This window comes from Pimephales promelas, chromosome 6 (genome assembly GCF_988280905.1).
Source record: "Pimephales promelas chromosome 6, fPimPro1.hap1.1, whole genome shotgun sequence".
Taxonomy (NCBI): domain Eukaryota; kingdom Metazoa; phylum Chordata; class Actinopteri; order Cypriniformes; family Leuciscidae; genus Pimephales; species Pimephales promelas.
This window is the reverse complement of record NC_142774.1, coordinates 6,865,574-6,889,293: the sequence shown is the minus strand read 5'-3', so window position 1 is coordinate 6,889,293 and position 23,720 is coordinate 6,865,574. Positions and strand designations below refer to the sequence as shown.

Here is a 23,720-nt window from a genome sequence, read left to right as displayed (position 1 = left end):
ATTTCAGGATTTTCCGGTGTCCTTGCATTATATTTTGATGTGTTTTTTTTCTTAAATAATGTTTTTCTCTATAGGGGGAAAAATAGCTAAGGATCCTCTGCCGCAGCGATCATACGTGATGAAGCTTTACTCAGTCACCTGATCCGGGATGAAAGTTGCCCTTTGGCTGTGTGACAGACAAGAAGAAAGGGACACTCACGCTAGTCTAATGGTATAGTGAATTAACTGAACAATACAGGTCAAATTAAAGGCTTTTACTGCATGGAGTCACTGATACACACAACCACAAACCTGCATTAGTTCACATACAGGGAAAGCATTCATGCATTTCGTCTACAGCATTTACAGTACTAATGATGGACTGATATATTGGAAAGACCAATTAATAAGACATTATTTTTTGAGATTAACAGATTTGGTAGAAATCATTCAATTAAATGTCTTGTGAATTGTGAATGCCTTTTGTAGTGAATTTTGAGTTGATGCTGTTTAAAATAAGGGGTAATTTTAAATTTAAAAAGATTTTTTGAGACCCATTTGCTGGGATTAATTTGTATGATACACTAAAAGTTTCAGTAATGTATTTTTTTAAAGAAAATAATACATAGTCCGTAAGAATGCATTAAATAGATCTGAAATTTAAAGACTTTTATAATGTTAGAAAAGGTTTCTATTTCAAATGTGTGTGTAGTTGTTAACTTTAGGTATTGGTTAAGATTTAGGGATGTGGAAAATGGTCATACAGAATAAGGAATTAATATGTGCTTTATAAGTACTAATAAACTGTGAATATCCTAATATGGAAGCTAATAAGCAACTAGTTAATAGTGAGAATTGGTCCCGAGCATTACCGAGATGTGTCTTGAGCAGCAAATCATCATATCAGAATGATTTCTGGGGGATCATGTGACACTGAAGACTTGAGCTAGGATACTGAAAATGCATCTTTGCCATCACAGGAATAATTTTAAAATAGAAAACAGTTATAGTATGCAAATATAGATGCAACTTTGGTGGCAATAACAGACGACCAAACTTTTGAACCGTGATCAGCAGTGTATTGGCCATCAGCCTCCTCTGATGTTGATCACTAGTTGGAGTAGTTTTGGAGAATTGTTTTGTCTAAACGGCTGTTTGGGTTGTGTCAGTGCCTATGGCGTGTCAGACAGGGCCCATGCTGATTGTTAATGGTCTAATCCATATCACATTACAAACAGGATGATTAAGTGCTGTCTCACAGTAGGATTATCATGGGATTATTATGGGATCAGTGATATCTCTGATCTGCGAGACACTCTCTCTCGTCAAGTACCCTCCCTGAGGTTCATCATATCGCATCAGATACACATCGACTCGAGAGACTTCAATCAGGTGACCTGCAGACAGAACATTCCCATTGCTGTCGTAATTGAAACTGGCGAGTGTGATTTATGGAGTATTACAAGATGTCGGTGACATTGTTTGAAATCATTCAATTGAGGATTTGTAAAAAGAAATAGACATTTAGAGAATCATCAACACAGTGGTTGCATTTTCTCATTATTGGTTTTATCGGTTTCATCGGAAGGCAGGTTAACGTGAGACGGTTGATGTTTGACTTGGTGCCGTGCAGATCCATAGATGCCACACCAACCAGAACATGATCCCTGGAACACTCCTGTTCTCATGTTGGATTGGTTTACAGATGATTGACATCTTTTGGCAGGCTCCCAAGATCTAGGGATTCTGGGATGCTTTGGCTGGGGACTTGTGATGTTGTGGTGTATGCGATGTTTGTATCTGTTTGTTTTTAGTATCACCTGTCAATGTCCGCTCAGCTGCTTCGCTGAACACAATAGATTACGAGGAAGTTGACTCACAGGTTTTCTGCAATGCAGATGCGACTAGATCAAGACTAGAGCCCGACCGATTAAGGATTTTGAAGGCCGATACCGATACAAATATTTTTGGGTTTTAAAATTCGATATTCCGATATATCGGCTGATATTTTATTTGAAACTGGACATGATAGTCACAAATTTTGTCATGCTTATTTGAGTTAAGAGAACTGATGGGGATGTTCTTTTAATTGTTATTCAAGCAATGTATGTATCGTGACCAACTTAACGAGTGTTGCCAATAGGGACGGTGTAGAGTGCCCTCTGGTGGACAAACCATACAACTCCAACACTGATGACATGGTTGAAGCGTGTTTTGTCCGTTTTTATTTTATTTTTGAAATATTCATTTATCGGCCATTATAACTGCCGATACCGATAGTTTGGAAAATGCCTAATATCGGCCGATAATATCGGTCTGCCGATATATCGGTCTGGCTATAATCAAGACTTTTATTGCAATTAGCTTGATTATATAAATACATATATCAGTCAAAAGTTTTGGATCGGTAAGATTTTTAATGTTTTCAAAAGTGTCTTCTGCTCACCAAAGCTGCATTTATTTGATTAAAAATACCAATGACAAAACAGTAATGTTGTTAAATATGATGACAATTTAAAATAGCTGTTTTCTACTGAAGCGTATTGCATTCACTTGAAGAAAAAAATCTACTCTGTTTTTCTGAATTAACGAGTTAATTATCTCAGAATTACAAGAAATTTGCTCTGTTTTTCTGAATTATGAGTTAATTATCTCAGAATTACGAGATAATTTTTTTTTTATCTCAAAAACTCAGAAAAACAGAGCAAAAACTTTTTTCCATGAAAAAGTATGTCATAATTCTGAGATAATTAACTCGTTAATTCAGAAAAACAGAGCAAAAAAATTCCATGAAAAATTATCTTGTAATTCTGAGATAATCAACTCGTTAATTCAGAAAAACAGAGCAAAAAAGTAATCCATGAACATTTTTTCATAATTCTGAGATAATTAACTCATTAATTCAGAAAAACAGAGCAAAAAAAATCCATGAAAAATTATCTTGTAATTCTGAGATAATTAACTCGTTAATACAGAAAACAGAGCAAAACCTTTTTTACATGAAAAATTGTCGTAATTCTGAGATAATTAACTTGTTAATTCAGAAAAACAGAGCAAAACAATTCCATTCAAAATTATCTTGTAATTCTGAGATAATTAACTTAATTCAGAAAAACAAAGTAGATTTTTTTCTTCAAGTGAATGCAATACGCTTCCATGGTTTCTATGTGAATAATTGTAAACTGTAGTTTATTCCTGTGGTGTAAAGCTGAAGAAAGTTATAGAAAGTTCAAAAGAACAGAATTTATTTGAAATTGAATGTTTTGTAACATTATAAATGTCTTTACTGTAACTTTTGATCAAATTAATCCTTAATGAATAAAAGTATTGATTAAGTATTAAAAAACGAATTAAGTCTCTAGAAATAAACAAGAAAGTAAGTATTTCTGAGCTGGTTGATTTTAAAAAGCCTTGTAGAAAATCTAGGAGCACAAACAGGCTCATGGTGTATTTTTAGGTTCCAGATCAAGGGCCTCTCCACTCAAAAGGGGGCACTGTTACTGCATTACAGATCACACATTAACGGCACTACTATACACTTTCATTTAATACTAATGTTTATAATACCAGCCCAATCACTCTATACCAGGCCATTGAAACATCCACCATCCTCCTAGTTTTAGACTGTTATTATTTTAGCCATGCTGAAAAGCGCGAGTGAAGAGAGTAATATTTCATTTAGCACTTCTCTTGTAAAGGCTGTGCACTGTATGCTACTGTACAAAAAAAGTGAATACTGTGGTTATAAGATCAGCTCTTTTTTTAGATACTGAAAACAAATGAAAAGTACATGATGAAAGTTGGCTTTAAAATATATAGTACTGCTTATATATTAAAATCACACGATATTAAGCCGCACAAATGTTTTAAACTTTAAAAAAATTGCAAATCATCATATTAGAATGATTTCTGAAGGATCATGTGACACAGAAGACTGGAGTAAACTAAAATAAAAAATAATGTAATAGGAAACAGTAATATTACTACACAATATTACTGTTTTTACAGTAAGTTTAAAGGGATAGTTCACTTTGAAATGATTTTTTGTTATGTTTTAGCTTACCTCAAGGACATCCAAGATCTTCTGCAGTAGTTTCAATTTTGATATTTTTAGGTGTCATATAATGGAGGTCTATGGTCACCACCTCAAAGAGCATGCACAGAGAAGTCCAAATTAAACACGATTTAATGACTCGTAAATGTAAGTACACACTGATGGCCTAAGACACGAAACGAACGGTTTGTGTGAGAAAACGAACAGTATTTATACCGTTTTTACCTCTTGTAACCACAGCCACGTCCAAGTGATCTGAGGGCGCGGGCGTTTTGTGGTTGTGGTAACAAGAGGTAAAAACGATATAAATACTGTTCGTTTTCTCACACAAACCGCTCGTTTCGTGTCTTAGGCCATCAATGTGTACTTACATCTGTGCTCTTTGAGGTGGTGACCATAGACCTCCATTATATGACTGACAGACAAGAACGGTTTGACCTAAAAATTTCCAAATTGAAACTAATTTCAAAGTGAACTATCCCATTAATCAAGTAAATTCAGCCTCTGTGAGCATTAGAGATTATATATATATATATAGAGAGAGAGAGAGAGAGAGAGAGGGGAAAAACAGGAAAGAAAGGAGAAAAAAGCTGCCAGGAAACCATCTTTATTGCACAATTGTTTGTCTCCTCCTGATGTTTCTTGCAGTGTATCCTGGGTCGCCGCACCCTGCATATCAGCGCTCCCCTGCATATTCCCGTTCACCTGACATTAGGCCCCGGTTCAGTCCCAAAAGCTGCCTGCACCCTGCTGGGTTCACTCCATTAGATACTCCCTACACACTTTGTCTGTCATACTAAAAGCCAAGCCTGGGGCGCAAGAAGAGGTTAAAAGGTACGAAATGAGCCTCAGCCGAAAAGAGCAGGTGATTTAGGAAGCTGATTGCTCTGATCTGATTGGCCGGGTGGTTGAATTGAGGTATCTCTCATCTCACTGTACAGTATACAGTATGGTTGGACTGGATGATGAGGTTCAGGTCATTGTCTTTACTTTGAATGTAAGTCATTATGAGTCCATTTAGATGTTTCCTATTGTTATGGAGGTAATTACGTCCTACAGTGTACCTGACTGCTCACAAGTAAAGGGGAGAAAAAGAAGCCCATCAATGTCTCAAACCTGGGTTTGTGTGTGTGGTTCAGTTAAGATGGAAATATCCAAAATCCTTGTAGGGACGTTTTTTTTTTGGTCCTCATGATGGGTAGGGTTAGGGGATAGAATATATAGTTTGTGTATGTGTGTGTGTAAGAAAGTTAGAGAAATAAATAGGGAAATCTTAAGTCCTGCTTTCTTTATTAGACGAATGGACATTCACACCTAAGACCAAAATTATTTTTAGGTGAGCTTAAGGGAAATTGGTGTTTACATGACTCGGAAAACAACTTTGGCTGTTCATTTACATGACGACAGTGTTTTGAGGGCCTGAAAATGCAAGGTTTTTTTTCTGTTAACGTCTTCATGCAAACTACTAAGTTTCGAGGATCGCTTTGACAACGTTGTCATTTGTAGGTAAAACTTCTCCAAAATGCGAAAGAAAAACATTTCTATTTTTAGTACATCATTGTCGTGGAAACGTACCCTCATTTATGAAATTTATTCCTGTGGTTAAATCTGTATTTTCAGCATCATTACTCCAGTCAGTGTCACATGATCCTTCAGAAATCATTCTAATATGATGATTTATTGCTCAAGAAACATTTATTATGATCAATTTTTCTGGATTTTTGGATTAAATTTTCAAAAGAACTGCATATATTCAAAATTGAACTCTTTTGTACATTCCACTGAATGTTTCCTTGCTGAATTTATTTTTTAAATGACTTCAAACTTTTGATTGGTAGGCAGGCCTATGTCAAACATGATTTTAAAAGTAAAATTTAACATTCGTTTATAATGCCAATCATCACTGAAACACAAAGTAGAGCCTTATTTTTTTTGTTTCCATCTTTTGTTTTTACATCTATGCAATTTTGTAGTCTCATTAAACCCAAGTGACTTGCATTGCGTATATATTTAATCAGTTGGTGCATTGCATTTGAGCTGCATGAACTGTGAAGGAATTAGTCCTGTTTCTAAGGAGTTGCTATGGGGTTTGGAGTGTTTTTCTGGGATGTTTGGGATTGGAGCCCTCTTTGATTATCTGTTCCCTAGAAATGGCTTGGATCCTTCCTTAATAAAAAATCTACAGACTGTTTTTGTCTTGTTTCAGACATTGCCAGGTAAAAATTGCCCGGTCGTTTAGAACAGTAAGCACACCTCTCCTCAGCAAGCCACACGATGTGAGATGTCATTCATTTTCACACCACCGTCGGTACAGGACGAGTTACATTGTGAAGTTGTTAAACTTTCTATGGAAGTTTTGAAGATAGCCTAACTACAACACTCGATTCCTCCAGCTCATGCAGTACAGCACCCGGAGGATCACACGGGTGATGGAGAGGTCAGGGGCGGATGGAGATAGACGAATGTGTGTGGTGGATCTCACACAAAGACAACTACTGCTTTCACTGTAAAACAGCCATGTGAAATGGTTTCACAGCCAGCCAAACTCCCTGAATCCTCTTCTGTGGAGAGACGCCAAATAAGGGAAGCCAAGAAGAAGAGAGACAGAAAGAGCTGAAAGAGAGAGATAGAAACAGGTGAGGAGTGAAGAGAGAGAGAGAGAGTGTGGTCTCTAAATTGTATTTCTGTATTATTCACTTTCAAAGCTCAAAAAGCGAGTTAATTTTGCTTGGAAAATGCCTTTTTTGTCATGATTTGAGTTGAAGTTATCAGTCAGATTTCATTGATGATTTTAAAGATGAAATCTAATCGTATGCTTGGTGAACAGCTTTGAAAAATTTGATGTTTCCAAATTCAAAAGTGATGGGAGCTGTGTTTGCATGATTGAAATAGCTGTACAACAAGGCTTTCAAAGATGGCCGCCGAGTTAAATGACTTAAATGACTAGTTCACTTTTAAAAAAATTTTTTTCCTGATAACTACTCACCACCATGTCATCCAAGATGTCCTCGTCTTTCTTTCTTCAGTCGAAAAGAAATTAAGGTTTTTGATGAAAACATTCTAGGATTTTCTCCATATAATGGACTTCAATGGGAACCAAACGGTTCAAGGTCCAAATGAGAGTTTCAGTGCAGCTACAAAGGGCTTTAAATGACACCAGACGATGAACAAGGGTCTTATATAGGAGGAAAAAAGATTTGTTCATTGTGATGAACGAGTTTGAACCGGAGAGTCACAGAACAGAGCAAGGCGAGCATTTGTGCTTATAAAACTTAAGCTTTATATTTATCTATTTTTTAAATGAGCGATCGTTTCACTTGATAAAACCCTTATTCATCATCTCGAATCGTTTAAAGCCCTTTGAACAGTTGTTTGCAGTGAAACTCTCATTTGGACCTTGAACCGTTTGGTTAGCAGTAAAGTGCATTATATGGAGAAAATGCTAGAATGTTTTCATCAAAAACCTTAATTTCTTTTTGACTGAAGAAAGAAAGACATGGACATCTTGGATAACATGGGGGTGAGTAAATTATCAGCAAAAGTTTTTTGAAAAGTGAACTACTCCTTTAAGGGACTTTGGTATAACAGACTTCTTGCATAAAACTTATGTAAATATCAGTCATCATCACACTATATCTCCCAATAATGTCTATATGATATTTTTAAATGATTAGTTTTATGATTAAAGCTATCAATCAGGCATCAAAATGCATGTATAGTATAGTTTTTCAACAAAGTTTTGATCATGTTGATGATTTAGACTAGATGCCTTTCGAAATCAATATGATACATATTTATAGGGCTCATTGCTGTATAAGGGGAAATGTATCAACATAACCTGTGTGTGTGCCTGTGAGAGAGAGAGACTGACAATAAAATAACAGACATATCAGCGCTTTCAAAGAAAATCATATGCTTAATGTTTTTGTATGCTCCCATAATATCTCCAGGGGGTCTGTAAAGAGCATTATCAATAAAAACACGCCGAATTTTCTTAAAATAACCAACTCTCATACATTTATAACTTTCTTTATAATGAAAGTTGCTATAAATCTTTTTTTATATACATGTGTGTTAGCGGAGAGACTGGGGGGGCCATACATGCAGGTTAAAAACTGATGGTGATAGATTTGCTGTTGATACGCAAGTTTGTTTTGATGTAGGCTGCTATTAGAGCTGACCAGTAAATAACTAAGCAAGGGAAGAACACAAAACAAGATGTCAAAGTCTTTCCATTTTATTGACATTTTTATCGCCAGTTATAGCCAGTCTGAACATTAAACATGAAAAGGAAGGTGTAGAATATAAAACAGCCATATAAAAATAATAGCAAATGTTTCAGAAATCTTCCACCGGCTGAAACATATGTTGATTACTGAGAACGGAGGGCGGCCGCACGCAGAGTTCAATTAGTCAATCAATTAGCGCTGGTCCGAGCGCGGTGGGTGCGCGCCTCAGTGTGACCGACAGGTCTCGCCGTTACAGCGCTATAGCGTCCTTAGCCAGCTTGATTTCTGTGGCTTCGGTGGGCAGTCAGATGTTATTATCGAGGTCTGGAGTCCGCGGCTTAAAGTGGCGGCCATGGTTTAGATTCGAGACGCACGCGGTGCGCGCGAGTTCAACGCCATTTATCACCTTTTTCCTACACCCCATGACGCTTTGCTACCGTTACACCGTAAACAATCAGCGAAATATTCGCTCTATGAAGTTAGCAAAAAGCGTTTTCAAAACCTGGGTAGCCTAATGAGACTGCAGTATTCCACTCACCTTCAACCATAGAAAATTTAAAGGACATTTAAAAGTGTAAACATTAATAGTGAACCTAACCTGCTGTAACACCTTGCCTTATGTAAAAATGAACTGACATTGAGTGAAACAATTCAAAATGATTCCAGTTTTACCTCTTGTAACCAGACATCAGATCATTTGGACGTGGCTGTGGCTACAAGAGGTAAACACGATATAAATACTGTTCGTTTTCTCACACAAACCGCTCGTTTCGTGTCTTAGGCCATCAATGTGTACTTACATTTACAAGTCATTAAATCATGTTTAATTTGGACTTATCTGTGCATGCTCTTTGAGGTGGTGACCATAGACCTCCATTATATGACTGACAGACAAGAACGGTTTGACCTAAAAATATAAAAATTGAAACTACTGCGGAAACAAAGACACCTACATCTTGGATGCCCTTGAGGTAAGCTAAAACATACCAAAAATTAATTTCAAAGTGAACTATCCCTTTAAATGTATAATACAATATTAAATACTGAAAACAAACAAACTATTTGTTGCTAAGATTGTGACGTTATTCTCATGACAGTATTTCTCATTCACACTATGGCTACAGCAAAAAAAAAAAAGAAAGACATTTTTGTGATTATATATACAGTATTGACAGGTTTTTTGAGATCCACCCCTTCATTGTAAACACTGTTTAACTAAAAACAAATACTACCAAAATGCATTTAAAACGTGTTTGCGCACACTTTCGGTGTGCACTACTTTTCCACCAACATGGCAGCCGACTCAATGGGAAAACAAAGGTCAGAACTTTTAGGAAATGTCACTCATTTCGTCTCTCACCACTTAGTGGTCTGTTTGACAGGAGGGGGCTTGGCCTGGCCCCGGTCACCGGGGGCAACGAAATAATGAATCACCACGGCAGCGAGGCTCGGCAGCCAGAGCAGCGCGGCGGGACACTATTGTGCCTTGGCCTGAACTATAGGCAAACCGAGAAGGCAGGAGGTCTGGAAATAGTTACAGTCAAATAGAGGCATATACTGATCAAGAACACAAGAGGTCTGCTATCCACATGGGCTAGAAGATGGTTTTCTTTTGCTTTCCCCATCCCTCCCTCTCGCTCTTGGCCCCCTGATCAGATAAAACATACTGTAACAGCACTTAGTGTTTGGCTAATTGACATTTGTCACAAATTTTAAGAGATGTCAGTCATCGTATCGAGGCTGTGTAAGGGATAATGTACAACATCCAGCCGGAATAACCCCCAAAAAGGCTGATCAGCCCCCCCCCATTGTAAAACAGATGATCATGATAATGATTACTTGTCACATAAATATTGATTTGAGTTGAAACATTTTATTAGCTCATTAAAACACAAAGATTCTGTTGAGAAAAACTCTCTCAGAGAGAAAAAAAGGTACAAAAGTTGTCATTGGGTATAATTGATTACATCTAATCTGGATTACGTAATCAGATTACAAAAATGAAGTACTCGTAATTAGATTATATTTCATTTTAAAATACTCGTAATCAATCGTTACTTTTCTATTGATTACATGATACACACTCAGAAAAAAGGCACAAAAGTTGTCACTGGGATGGCTGGGTAGTAACTGATTACATCTAATCTGGATTACGTAATCAGATTCCAAAAATTAAGTACTTGTAATTAGATTATATTTCATTTTAAAATACTCGTAATCAATCGTTACTTTTCTATTGATTACATGATAAACACTCAGAAAAAAGGCACAAAAGTTGTCACTGGGATGGCGGGGTAGTAACTGATTACATCTAATCGGGATTACGTAATCAGATTCCAAAAATGAAGTACTTGTAATTAGATTATATTTACTCGTAATCAATCGTTACTTTTCTATCGATTACATGATACACACTCTCAGAAAAAAAAGGTACAAAAGTTGTCACTGGAATGGCTGGGTAGTAACTGATTACATCTAATCTGGATTACGTAATCAGATTCCAAAAAGGAAGTACTTGTAATTAGATTATATTTCATTTTAAAATACTTGTAATCAATCATTACTTTTCTATTGATTACATGATACACACTCTCAGAAAAAAAGGTACAAAAGTTGTCTCAGGGATGGCTGGGTAGTAACTGATTACATCTAATCTGGATTACGTAATCAGATTCCAAAAATAAAGTACTCGTAATTAGATTATATTTCATTTTAAAATACTCGTAACCAATCATTCCTTTTCTATTGATTACATGATACACACTCTCGGAAAAAAAAAGGTACAAAAGTTGTCTCAGGGATGGCTGGGTAGTAACTGATTACATGTAATCTGGATTACGTAATCAGATTCCAAAAATAAAGTACTCGTAATTAGATTATATTTCATTTTAAAATACTCGTAATCAATCGTTCCTTTTCTATTGATTACATGATGCACGAAAAAAGGTACAAAAGCTGTCACTGGAATGATACTCTTTCAAAAGGTACACCTTTGCACCTAAAGAGTGCATATTAGTCCCTCAAAGGTACCAAAGTACACAGTACCTAAATGCTATTGCTACACATTAGTGCCTTTTTTTCCTCCTCAGAGTGCATGTTATTCTCAAAATGGCAGGAAAATATTCATAAATCATTGATTCTACTTTGTCATATTTACATTTACCTGCAAAAGCCTGCATATTTGAGGTCAGAGCATATGATAACAATGAACAATTTAAGCCGTTTTCTTTCACAATTAAACCAAATATTATCTAATAATATTCTAATCTAATCCATTAGTGTCCAAAACTAACGTTCAAGCAACACGATGTAACACTAAAGGCCTACTATTGTTGATACTGAAGTGTGTTAGTATTGCAGTAGTTTTTGGTGTGGCAACTTTTATTTTGAGAGTGGAGTGGTGACAATGATAAGGGAGTTAGGTTGTGCCAGCTCAGTGCTCTCTCTTTTTTTTTGCCCCAGGTGAGGGCAGACTGATCAGATGATTATTTCTGAAGGGGTAAACAGTGTCTGAAATAGAGCCGCAGCAATTACCTGAGTTTCAGGTAATCAAGGTAGAGCTGAATAAAGGGCGCAGTCTGCGTTCCTCCACCTCGCCTCAGACTCCATTACCTGTTCTCTTTCAGACAGCATAATAAGAGCAGAGTAACCCAAACCAGACTCACAGCAGGAAAATCTGGTTGTCTGTCAAGTTCATTGTGTCAAGGAGCTCAGATATGGTTCCACTACTCTGAAACAAGACCCTGGTTTTGGGGTTTAAAGAATCAAAGAGCTTCCAGATTGAGACTTGACCCCACGATCAGGGATAAACTGTGTGTGTCTGTGTGACCTGAACATCATTTTAAAGCGTCATGATTGCAAATCCCTGTGTTTGAGTACGAGGGTCACATTGTACATTTTGTGCATATGATATTTATTTTGATATATATTAGGATTGTTGACATTGGCATTATTTCAGTTTCACTTTGTAATTCATCCAAATTATTTTTAAAAAGAGCAAAGGATATACAGTATGGTTAAACATGTCAAAAATTGATCTGCTATTTCATGCACATTCCCTCTTCCCTTTTTATTTTCTCCCTTTTTCTTTGTTGTCTGCTTTTCCATGTGTTTTTAACTCGTATAAACATGGTCACGCTTCCCTTCTTCTGCTCCAGTTCTGCTTAATCCCCTCACAAACCATTTTATCAATGCTTACAAAATTGCACTCATACACAAACAACAAGATACTTCACCCATAAGAGGAACAAATGCTTTTAAACCCTAATCATTACAATCGTACAATGTTTATTTTACTAAACTGCAACGAAAATATAGCAGCATGTCCTGATTTTAAGTTAAATTTTCCCCTTAAAGGAACACTCTGACTTTTTGGGACTAGCTTATTCACAGTATCCCCCAGAGTTAGATAAGTCCATACATGTCTGACTCACCACCGCTAGCCTAGCTTAGCACAAAGACTGGATGTAAATGGATACAGCTAGCATACTAATCCCAAGAGACAAAATTACGCAAACATTTTCCTATTTACATGTTGTGATTCGTATAGTCACAGAGTGTACAAATAACAAGGTCATATGAGACACAGCCATCTTTTAACTATATGGGAACTATATTCTCAGAAGGCGAAGCACTGCTACTTGGGCGGAGTAATAGAGTCCGCAATCCAGCCCGTTTTCATCCTTTAACGTCATATAGAACGCTATATGCGAAAACGGCGCTATACTACGCACACGGCACCCTTTATCGTTAATATAACACGCGAACCCAAGACGTCATAAATCCTTTAGCGTGAATATGACACGCAGACCCTACCCCACACCTAAACTTAGCCCTCACAGTGCGTGTTATATTAACGATAAAGGGTGCCATGTGCGTAGTATAGTGCCGTTTTTGCATATAGCGTTCTATATGACGTCAAAGGATGAGAAAGCGTTGCGCAATCACTAGATAGTAAAAGCATAGTTTACAATCATGGGTGTTCGCTGTATTGTAAAGAGGTGCGACAATAAACAGGGGAGGCCAGGTAATCCCATGTTTCATAGAATTCCAACCAAAAACGCATCCTGACTAATAAATATCAGAGAACATGAATTATTACAGTAATCAATATATTTTAAATGCAATTCAGTACAGCTGAACCAAATGTATTCAACAGCATATAATACAGTAACGTTGGATAATTACATTACAATAGGCTATAAGGGGAAAGTTTACCTCTTGTTTGGGATTAGTATGCTAGCTGTATCCATTTACATCCAGTCTTTGTGCTAAGCTAGGCTAGCGGTGGGTGAGTCAGACAGAGTTACAGCATGCACGGAGATGAAAAGTGTATGTATGGATGTATCTAACTCTGGGGGATATGGTGAATAAGCTAAAGTCCCAAAACTTCAGAGTGTTCCTTTAAATTATCCTTATAAGACCATGAATTTGTAGATTGAACCAGTTTATTAATTCACTAAATACGACACGGCTATTTTTTTTTATTATTTAAGAGAACACAGTCAGCATGAAAGAAAAGTTCTGATCGATTTTTTTTCCCACACTGTAAAAACCAATTAGATCAGTTTACTTAATTTTATTATGCAAACTCATTGCCTTAATTTCATTAAGTAAGCATAACATAATTCTGTCTGTGATCTCATCTGAGGAAGTATACTCCCAGAGTGCTTTGTTTTTCTATTTTTGTCTTTATTTTACCATTACAATTTTATTTGCTATCGTTATTGGGGTTATATTGGGGAGACCGCAAAAAAAAATTGTAACGGTCAATTAATTAAATCATTAAAAAAAAAATTATATAACATCATATATAATGATAAAATGGTACTCAAACCAGTCAAGTTATGTTTCCAAGGTTTTTCTGAGTAACGAAGGCATAGCATGCAAACAGTACAGATTACTAAGAAATTAAGTAAGTTCAACTAATTATTGGACATTAAGTAAAGTTAACAAAAAAATTAGTAAGAACAATGATAGATTTTACAGTGCAATTGTGACATATATCTGAGTGAAACGGCTTCTCGAATAAGAAGAAAAGTAGGGCGGGACTGGATTTTGTCCATCGGGAGTTGATAGGATGGTTTGCTATTGCTGTGATGTCATGTGAGTGACAGCCAGGTTGCCCCACCCCTCACGCCAGTGACCACATCATCAGAGAAAAGAAGTTCCACTGAAGGAGGGGAAGTTATTGTGATTAAAGATTAAGAGGGCACATAAATTTAAATAAAAATTGCATGGATAAATCATTTTTGATATAAATACTGCATTTTTCCCATTAAAAACAATACTTTTTTTATTTAATGGGGGCTTTAATTAGTGCACAATGGTAAAGTCCTATTTAGATAGCAGCTCAGAACTTTACCCATTAGGCCACATCATGTTAGTTTAGATTCATTTCACTGATGTTCGGGACTGGAGAATCTAAATAACATGCATGTGGTTAAGTAAATCCAAGCTGAGGATTTACATACTGAGAGATTGAAGAAACATGCACACAACTACACCCACACCAATATTCACGGGCATCATGGCCATTGGCCACAGTTGGGTACGCGCCACCCTAAACTCCATCCCAACCAAGAAAGCACCAAATGGCGCTACACGAGAGGAAGACTTTGACTTCATCTCATGATTAAGTGGTTATTATGTGCTAATGAACTGCCCCACGGGGCAACAAAATGTTCAGTCTGTTTTTCTGTACCCTCACCCACTGGCACTTCATGGGAAGCATCAGTGAATTGCACAGTAGGCATCATAAATTGGGCTAATTTACAGCCTTTTATTTTTTTGGCAGCTCTGACCAACCAAAGCCAAAAGCCAGAGGAGAGGTGAGGTTTTACCCACCAGCCAGCTGCAAATTGCAGTCAATTGCAAATGGTGTAAGAGAGAGAGAGAGAGGGGGTACTTCACAAAAAACGTCACCAGTTAACGGAAAATCTAGAAATATAACTGCATACAATTATAATATAACTGCATATAATGTAAGTAATCTAGTGCCATAAGTTCACACATGTAGACATGCGTGTTGCCTTTTTAGACTATCCTCCTGCAGCCATAAAAACTGCTATGCTCTCAGCTATATTGCTGGAGTGGTGACGTATGTTTGTATGAAAACAGGAAGTTGACCATTTCAATGACTTTTGGAGTTCAAGCCTTCTTTTTCCTCAATTTCATGTGTTGTAGCCAACTGTGAATTTTGGATGATTTAATAGCCTAAGCGTTGAAAAATAAAAGTGCGAAATAAACATGCGGACAGAAAGGGGAAATCTTGCATAAAAGATTATAAAGTATGAACTAACTTGTCACGCATCCTTATATTATAATATAAACTTGTTTCCTGTTCAAGTGGATTGGTAACATTTTCAGTATGTATCGTGTTGGATTAATGTTTTTCATTTATGGCAAGAAAACTTACACAAGGCGGACTAACACAGTCTCATCCCATATAACTGACGTCTTGGGGCGTCTTTTGACCATACGTCAACATCCGCCTTTTTATACAGTTAAACGTCGATTACATGACGATCCCGGGCCGTCATACAACTGACGCTTTACCTTTAACGTCGGTTAGGTGACGGAGTAGGGTTAGGATCCGATAACGTCATCTAACCGACGTTTAAGGGTACCCTAAAAAGGCGGATGTTGACGTATGGTCAAAAGACGTCAGTTACATGACGTCTTGGGATGAGACTGCGCTAGGCCAACACTATCTCACGACCAATTCGTACGAATTCGACGCATGATTAAAAAGTGGCTAATTCGTACTAATTTGTACGACCTCAATCGTACTAATTCGTACGATTTGTCTTAACCCACGTGATGAGGCGGACATTATGTGCCATTCACCCTTAATTCTGCTACTGAAAACATATTAAAATCAGGCCAATGTTGTAGATAGGCCTGTAAAGTAAAACATATACCTGGTGTAAGGAACTGCTCGTTTGAAGTTTTAAACCTTTGTAAACCACACTTTTCAGCATGTTGGGTTTCAGCACCTGGACAGCTCCGCGCGCGCTCTTACTGACACTCTAAAGTTTCCTTTTATCTCGATTGATCCTTCACATTTTCATAGACTATAAAAGTGAGGTTGATCTTTCCACTTGTTTAAGGATAACGGTTTCAGATGTCCGTTTAGCCGAGACATTTAGGTGTCTGCTCGCGAATGCAAAATAGTGTCCTGGGTAACTGCAGCTGCGCACGCAAAGCTGTGGAATCCACAGAACAATTGAGAGCAGTGTTCGCCATCTTCTCGCCTTCTCCGGGCTATTTGCATAGTCCGTTCTGGTTGACTGGCTGCCACAGACCGTCCGGGAGACCTCTTTTGTCCGTTAATCGGCAAGTGACAGCGGGGTGACAACTCTCAGGTGACGGGTCTCCCTTCGAGGAACGTGAGGAAGAAGAGACATCGAAAGATGCTCCTCTTGATTCGAATGGCTATATAATTCTGTTCTGAAATCAATCTGTTATTTAAACCCACACGCACACCTTTCTGGACATAAGTCGCGTTCTTAAGGAGCACACGACTGCTGTCAGCCCTTAGACAAAGGAGTAAACAAATTTAAAGGTAGTTTGTCTGAGGTAATAAAAAGAAATATTTTAAAATCTAGTAAATCAAAACTGATTTAAATATTTTTAATTCACATGTGAACGTTTCCAAATCGAGGTTGAACAAAACATTCCTAAATGAATGAAACATCCAATATTAACATAACGCTACTCGAAGGATCATAAAAGTCTCTCAATCATAAATACAAATATTATTTATTTTTCAGAAATGGTATATATTTTGCAAAGAAGATTTCCATTTTCCAGTCTTTTTTTTTTTTTTAAAGTTAGTGCACTTATTCGCCTCAGACAGGTAATTTAGGGTGAGGCTGTTCACAACTTTCAGCTACATCCGCGCATGTTACCCTCTCGTGCACCTGCATCGCCTCTCATTGCCTTCAGGAATTCGCTGATGCTTGTAATCAGCTTTGTAAGGCCAATGAGTGCACGGATGTGCGACACTTCCCAACTGCACAGTGAGTCGCGCAGGCCCGGTGAATGACAGTCAGCGTGGGGCGCCGTTCCAAAGCCGCGCGCTGCCAAATTCCAACAGAGTCTCTCACAATCACTTCGCCGCAGGCCCTCGCACAGGCGGACAGTAACAGGGGAGAGTAAGAGTTGTGTGTGTGTGTGTGTGTGTGTGTGTGTGTGTGTGTGTGTATGCGGGAAAAAGAGACTAAGAGAAAGAGATAACTCGCTAACTACCAATAGTGTGCTTCCCGAAGTGCTGAGTAGAACTTTAGTCGCATGTTGTAATCTCTACGGCACGTTTCCTACGAGCGTCTTTGCCCAAGTAGCACGTAAAAACGTTCGTAAATTAACTTGAGCCTCTGACCACTCGTAAACTCATTACATGCTTAAAGGGATCATTCTCCTCGCCTTCAGTTTGTCATAGGCTAAACAAAGGGACACTTAATAAATGATGCACATTTTAAGTCATTGCAAATTACAAAGCCAATTTACACTGTACACAATGCTGGGTCAAATGGACAAACCCAAACGTTGGTTTAAATGAACCTTTAGGTTTAAATTGTTTAGGTTTAAATTGTTTAATTTAAACCAATGGATGGTTTTGTCCATATTTGACTCAAAGATGGTTTCGCTGTAAAAAATAGTTTCATGATTTGTAATCACAACATTTTTTCTTTTGTCAAATCAACTTAAATAAATGATGTAGTTCATATAACATAATATTTTGGGTTTCTGGTGATTAAATCAATCTCCTTCATTGTATTAACTCAATTTTTCCCATTTCAATGAACTTAAAATTTTAAGGCAACCAGGTTACTTCATTTTTTTTTTTAAGTTAAACCAACTATATTTCTTACAGTGATGTGATGTGATGTGCAGGAGAAAATATATTGTTGGTTTATCATAAAAAATTAAGTTGGCTGCCTTCAAATTTTGAGTTCAGTGAAATAAAACATTTGACTTACAAACTGGTTTAATCAACAGAATCTCAAAACATGATGTTATCTGAACCAAATCAGTTTGACAAAAGAAAAAGGTTGTGATGGATCATGAAAATCTTTTTTACAGGCTAGGCTATTTTAAAGGTGTTGGTAAAAAAAAAAACATTTTCACAACTGTTTTTATATGACAAACGAAAGCATAACTTTAGAAAGACATTACTGTAAAAAATATATGTTCATGATTTGTATTCACAACAATTTTCTTTTGTCAAATCAACTTAAATAATTTATGTGGTTCAGATAACATAATATTTTGAGTTTCTGATGATTAAATCAATCTCCTTCATTGTATTAACTCAATTTTTTCCATTTCAATTAACTTTCAATGAAGCAACCAGGTTACTTCGTTTTTTAAGTTAAACCAACAATATTTTTTATAGTGAAATTAAGCCTATATTAAATAACAAATGAGTGTGTTAACATCATATTTCTCCCCAATGGCAGGTTTAGACCTGCTCCATGTCAGTCTCATAGTTACAAATGCAGTGCTTATAGATCTCAAGCCGGATGATTACAACATTATTGAAATGCGTGTGGAAGACAAACGTTTGGACACATTTAGTAGCATACGGCGTAAGGATAGATGATTTTAAAAGCCGGATTTGCAAAGGTTATCGTGATTCACGTTCAATAAAGAGTAGACAAACACAAAGGTGAGAGGGAAAAAAACTATTTCTACCAATTTAAACAAAAGAGAAAGATAGTTGCCCCCTAATATTTTGTGGAACATAGGTTTCAGCCTATTCGGTAAACGTTTAACCAAGTCTAAAGCGTGCCTCTCGGAGGTTTGTGGATTAGGAATAAAGACTGCGAGATTGTTAAACATGTCAACGTGTAATTGCACGATAAGGCCCGCGCAAGGAATTTACTGGCCCAGTTGCTGTTTCTATTCCCCGCTAATCTGGCGCCGCACATTCGTCCTCTGCAATCTGTCTCCGTAATCTTCCGTAGCAGAACGGCAACCGGCTTTTTTTTCTAAAGAGGAAAGAAAATATGCACGGGTATGATAAACCCGATGCTAATTAGGAACATTTATGACAGCGAGAGCAAATGACAAAATATAGGCTACAAGCCCAATTTTGACCATTTCACTTTAGAACATGGCGGTGTAAAGGTGATAAAGGTCTGTCTCTATTAAAGATGTATCGACGGTTGTATAGCCTATTCTTTGCTTCTGCCAGGAAACGGTGAAGGTGAATAGGGCGAGATTTGCCAGTCTGCTGGACTGGTGCCCAAGCTGGGCTCACTCTTTTTGTTTCTGAATGCAAATCCGCCTTGCCAAGAATAACAATGTTGTGCATTGCCCTATCGTTGCGCATGCGAGGACAGAGTTTATTTAAAAATATATTTTCTTGAAATAAGGAAAATGTCTATTTTTTAGTGTCCTGTCCACTTAAACGGCAAAAAAAAAAAAAAAAAAAAAAATCCGTGTCATTTTCAAATAAGAGTTACATTATTTTTCCTAAACTAATTTCCTTTATTCCTTTTTTGTTACAAATATTATAGTGAAACTTCTTCGTCAACATTCTCACGGTCGTCTGTGTGGAGTTCAAAAAAAAAAGAAAGAAAAAAAACTGAAGCTGAAAGAGCTCCCTGAATCCTGCTACTTGTTGCGGGATAGCTCCCGCGTAACGTCACTCTTCCGGTGGGTGTCATTGTAATAAGAATGTAACTTGTCGCTGACCCGGGGGTTCAGCTTTTAGGGCTGTCTAATCCTCCTCTTTCCCTGACACAAAACACTCTCGGCATTCATCTTAATCCCACCGACACCCCACGGAGGATATACGAGCAACATTTGCTTTACGGTCCACCACTGATTCAATTATAAGAAAATTAGGTTGTCAATTTTAGCAAAAGAAAATAAAGCCACAAGGCGAAAAAAATAGAATTCTTCTTAAAACGCATATCGAAAGTGAAAATAATAAACAGTAACGTTTTTAATTCCATTAGGAGATTTAGAACGCAATTATTCCATATCCGGTAAATATAGTCACGAGTGGCTCGCGGGAACCCAGGCGGATTTAATTGAAGTGGAGCGGATTTAAAGCATATGTCTTCACAATCCGGGGCTCACGGGGAAAAAAACATGGGGTTGGTCCTTTGAACAATGAATAATGTGGTTCGCTCTCTATTTGCTGTTCTTCGTTTTTCATTGGACACTCTTTATTTTGAGAGGTCTTGAACTTTGACCTCCATCATATGCATCAAGACACAGCAACAACCCCACGGAAGGCTTATTGAAAGAAACAAAACACAGAAGGTTTCCTTACTGTAAAATAGCGCTGTCGCAATTAAAGCAGCTGATCACGCTCAACAAAAATAGTGGCATCATATAAATAGTAATTATCAAGCGATCTGAAGAGGTTTCAGTTATTAGACAGACACAACATGATCTAAGTGGAGCGTTTATAAGTCTATAAAACTCCCCTTCATCCATTCATTTCCCAATGTATTTTTAAAAATAACGTACCCGAGAAAATGTAATAGCAATGGAAAATTATTTGGAAATGAAAACGTGATTTATAATAATAAACACAACTGCACGTGGTCCAACATATGCGAGAGTCCCATACAATTTTCAGTCGTTTTTTTTGTTACCTCAGTTGAACATACAAATATGTTTCAATTTTACATTTTATATGTGACAGCCTGAATATATAATTAAAATAGCCTAATAATGTGCTGTTGAAAAAGTTTTCAATTTTAAAATGTTCAATTTTAGGTTCAGAATACATCAAGCAGAGAGTGACTATCACATTTACAATAATATAGCCTATTTACGAAACCTCGCGGGATAAAAAGCAAAACAACACAGCAAACTAACTTTCCAGAATCAGAGCAAAAGCAAATTTATTCTTCTCACATCAACGCAAAACGTTTCCTCTTTTTTTATCCTGGCAAATCCGAATTATATTTACAGGTGTGTACCAATCTTCTCTGTAATATATTCACAATGTACAAGGGGGGAAAAATACAACAAACAAATAAGGAACAGAGCAAATACAGTAACTCACGTGTTGACAAATCAAAGTGTGATAGAGAAAAATCTTAGAAAACTTTAAAAACATTGTATTTAGACTATTCACTGTTGCAACCACTCTTTTTTTTTTTAAAAAACATAGTAGCCTATCTCTCTCTCTCACACACACACACTCACTCACTCACAAAAGAATAATTAATCCCTCGCAAATAAAGCTCACGCATATGGTGTCATCCCGGACAAATTATTCAGACAACATCCCGAGGACACTCTTCAGTTTAAGTATTATCCTATATTTAAATAAAATCACCTTCAAATTTACAAGAACAGACATTCTGTACAAAAAAGGTAGTTATGCTCTAAAAGAGGTACATATTTGGTTATTGGAGTCTGAATGCGTAAGGTTTCATTTCATATGTGCGTCAGTGGAACGGTTCCGTTTACGCTCGTCGTGGAGCTTTGATAGTGCTGCGGTACAGCGTGAAGTCTGCTCTGAACGGACGGGTCCCCTCCCTCCGGCGTCGGTAAATACATGCTTATCATCTCGCGCAAGTCTCCGGGACAAGGGGCTCGAGCGTGAGCGGTAACGGGAGGGCTTACGCTCGGCTCCGATTTGACCAGCGAGCCCAGCGCGCCGATGGCCCCAGACGAAGCCACGCTGGAGTTCTGATGTTGCGCGTAGGATATTCCCCCATAGCCTGACGGCGAGGCGCTCATGTAGCTCTGAGAGTTTGAGATGGGGCTGTACTGGAGAGAGGTCATTTCGTAGCGGTGCATGTGCTGGGGGTTGTGAGGATGGTGGTGGTGCCCGTGGTGGTGATGCGCTCCGCTGCCTGGGTGCTGACTGTAGGCGAGCTGAGCCTCCTGCATCATCGCGGCGGCAGCCGCGGCGGCCGCCACCTGGCCCGAGTACGCGCCGTTGGTCCAGCCGTTCATGTGCGCGTAGCTCGCCGCGGTGCTGCCACCGTGACCCACCGGACTGTCTAACCTCTGCCCGACCCCCGCTGCACCCATCCCCAGCCCCATGCCGCCTCCGCCCCCTGATCCAGCGAGCAGGCCACCCGCCAAAGAGTACTTGTCCTTCTTGAGCAGAGTCTTGGTCTTCCTCCGGGGTCGGTACTTGTAATCCGGGTGCTCCTTCATGTGCATGGCGCGCAGTCTTTTCGCCTCGTCAATGAAGGGTCGCTTCTCCGCCTCGGTCATGACTTTCCACTCCGCCCCGAGGCGCTTGCTGATCTCCGAGTTGTGCATCTTTGGATTCTCCTGAGCCATCTTTCTGCGCTGACCCCGAGACCACACCATGAACGCGTTCATGGGTCTCTTGACGCGGTCTTGGTTAACTTTGCTGTTGGGTCCCGTGTGGCCCGTGTTCGTGTTAGTCTGGGCTCCAGGAGAATGCAAGTCCGTCTCCATCATCATGCTATACATTCACCCGGCTTTAACTTACTCAGCTCACACACAGAAACATTCACACGTCCCCGTTCGCTGGCAGGCGCACACGCGTAGAACCTCCGAATAACAAAAGAGGCCACTCGAACAGGAGATGTGGTGGGCGCAATCCAAACAGAGGATGATGGATGGGAACTTTGCGGCAGCTCGTCTCCCTTTTGTTTTATTCGAACTTCCTCTCGGGGTGATTTTCACATCCAGTGCACTGCAGAATTGTCTTTGAGCTACTTTCGGCGGCAGGCTAGAAAAGTTAGTGGAAGAGCGGCCATATGATGCGCTTTGACAGGGAATAAATGAGGGTGAGAGAGCCAATGGCGTTTGAGGACGGGCTGATTTGCATATGGCTCGCGGTCAGGTGACGAGCAAGGGAGAGATCCATCGCGCGCGCCACAGGCGCAGCTGAAGGGTTTTTCTGCGGCACGCGGAAGGTAAACAGCTGGCTACAAACCACGTTATTTTTGGTCAAATTTTCACTGGAATAAATCGGTATTTTTTTTTTATTATTATTATTATTTGGCTCCAATGTTTACTGAATTCATCACCTTTTTGAAACGCCGGAGACTGAACTCCGACTGAATGTGAGCAATGTTTTTTTATTTTCTTGTAGCTGATATGGTTTTCTATCAGAACAATTCCTGTTGTGTGAACAACATATTACGCAATAGTTACGCAATTATTAGCTATTGAAACACTTCAACTACTTTAACCACAACAAGGCCTACAAATGTCCCAAAGTAAGAATGAAATAAACTTCTCCGCAAACAGACTGTTTGTGTTAAAGTTGTTTATATATAGATTTGCCCTCACACACGTTTCCAGTATATTTTTCATTATTTAATCACAGTTTTTATCACAATCCTTATTTGAACAAATTGATGCCACAGGTGTTTTCATGTTGTGACGGTTGCTAAGAAACAGGTGACTCACGCCCGGTGCATGTGCCATGTGAGGAGGCTTTTTGTCATCAAGTGCAGAGTGGGGAACAGCTTAAAAATGGTTAGTGTGCATTA

General features: G+C 38.3%; 1 protein-coding gene and 1 long non-coding RNA gene across 3 annotated transcripts in view; both read right to left on the bottom strand.

Annotated features, from left to right (window-relative positions):
- Positions 1-23,720, bottom strand: part of LOC120490236 (uncharacterized) — a 45,296-nt gene that overhangs the window by 11,452 nt on the left and 10,124 nt on the right. The window lies entirely within an intron of this gene.
- Positions 21,115-23,464, bottom strand: sox1b (SRY-box transcription factor 1b). Its single transcript, XM_039687651.2, has one exon. It carries the CDS (start codon positions 22,687-22,689, stop codon positions 21,673-21,675), a length of 1,017 nt encoding a protein of 338 aa, XP_039543585.1. The 5' UTR covers positions 22,690-23,464; the 3' UTR covers positions 21,115-21,672.

Excerpts from the sequence above, each read along its gene's own strand:
- sox1b (XM_039687651.2), bottom strand. The coding sequence starts at position 22,689 with ATGTATAGCATGATGATGGAGACGGACTTGCATTCTCCTGGAGCCCAG.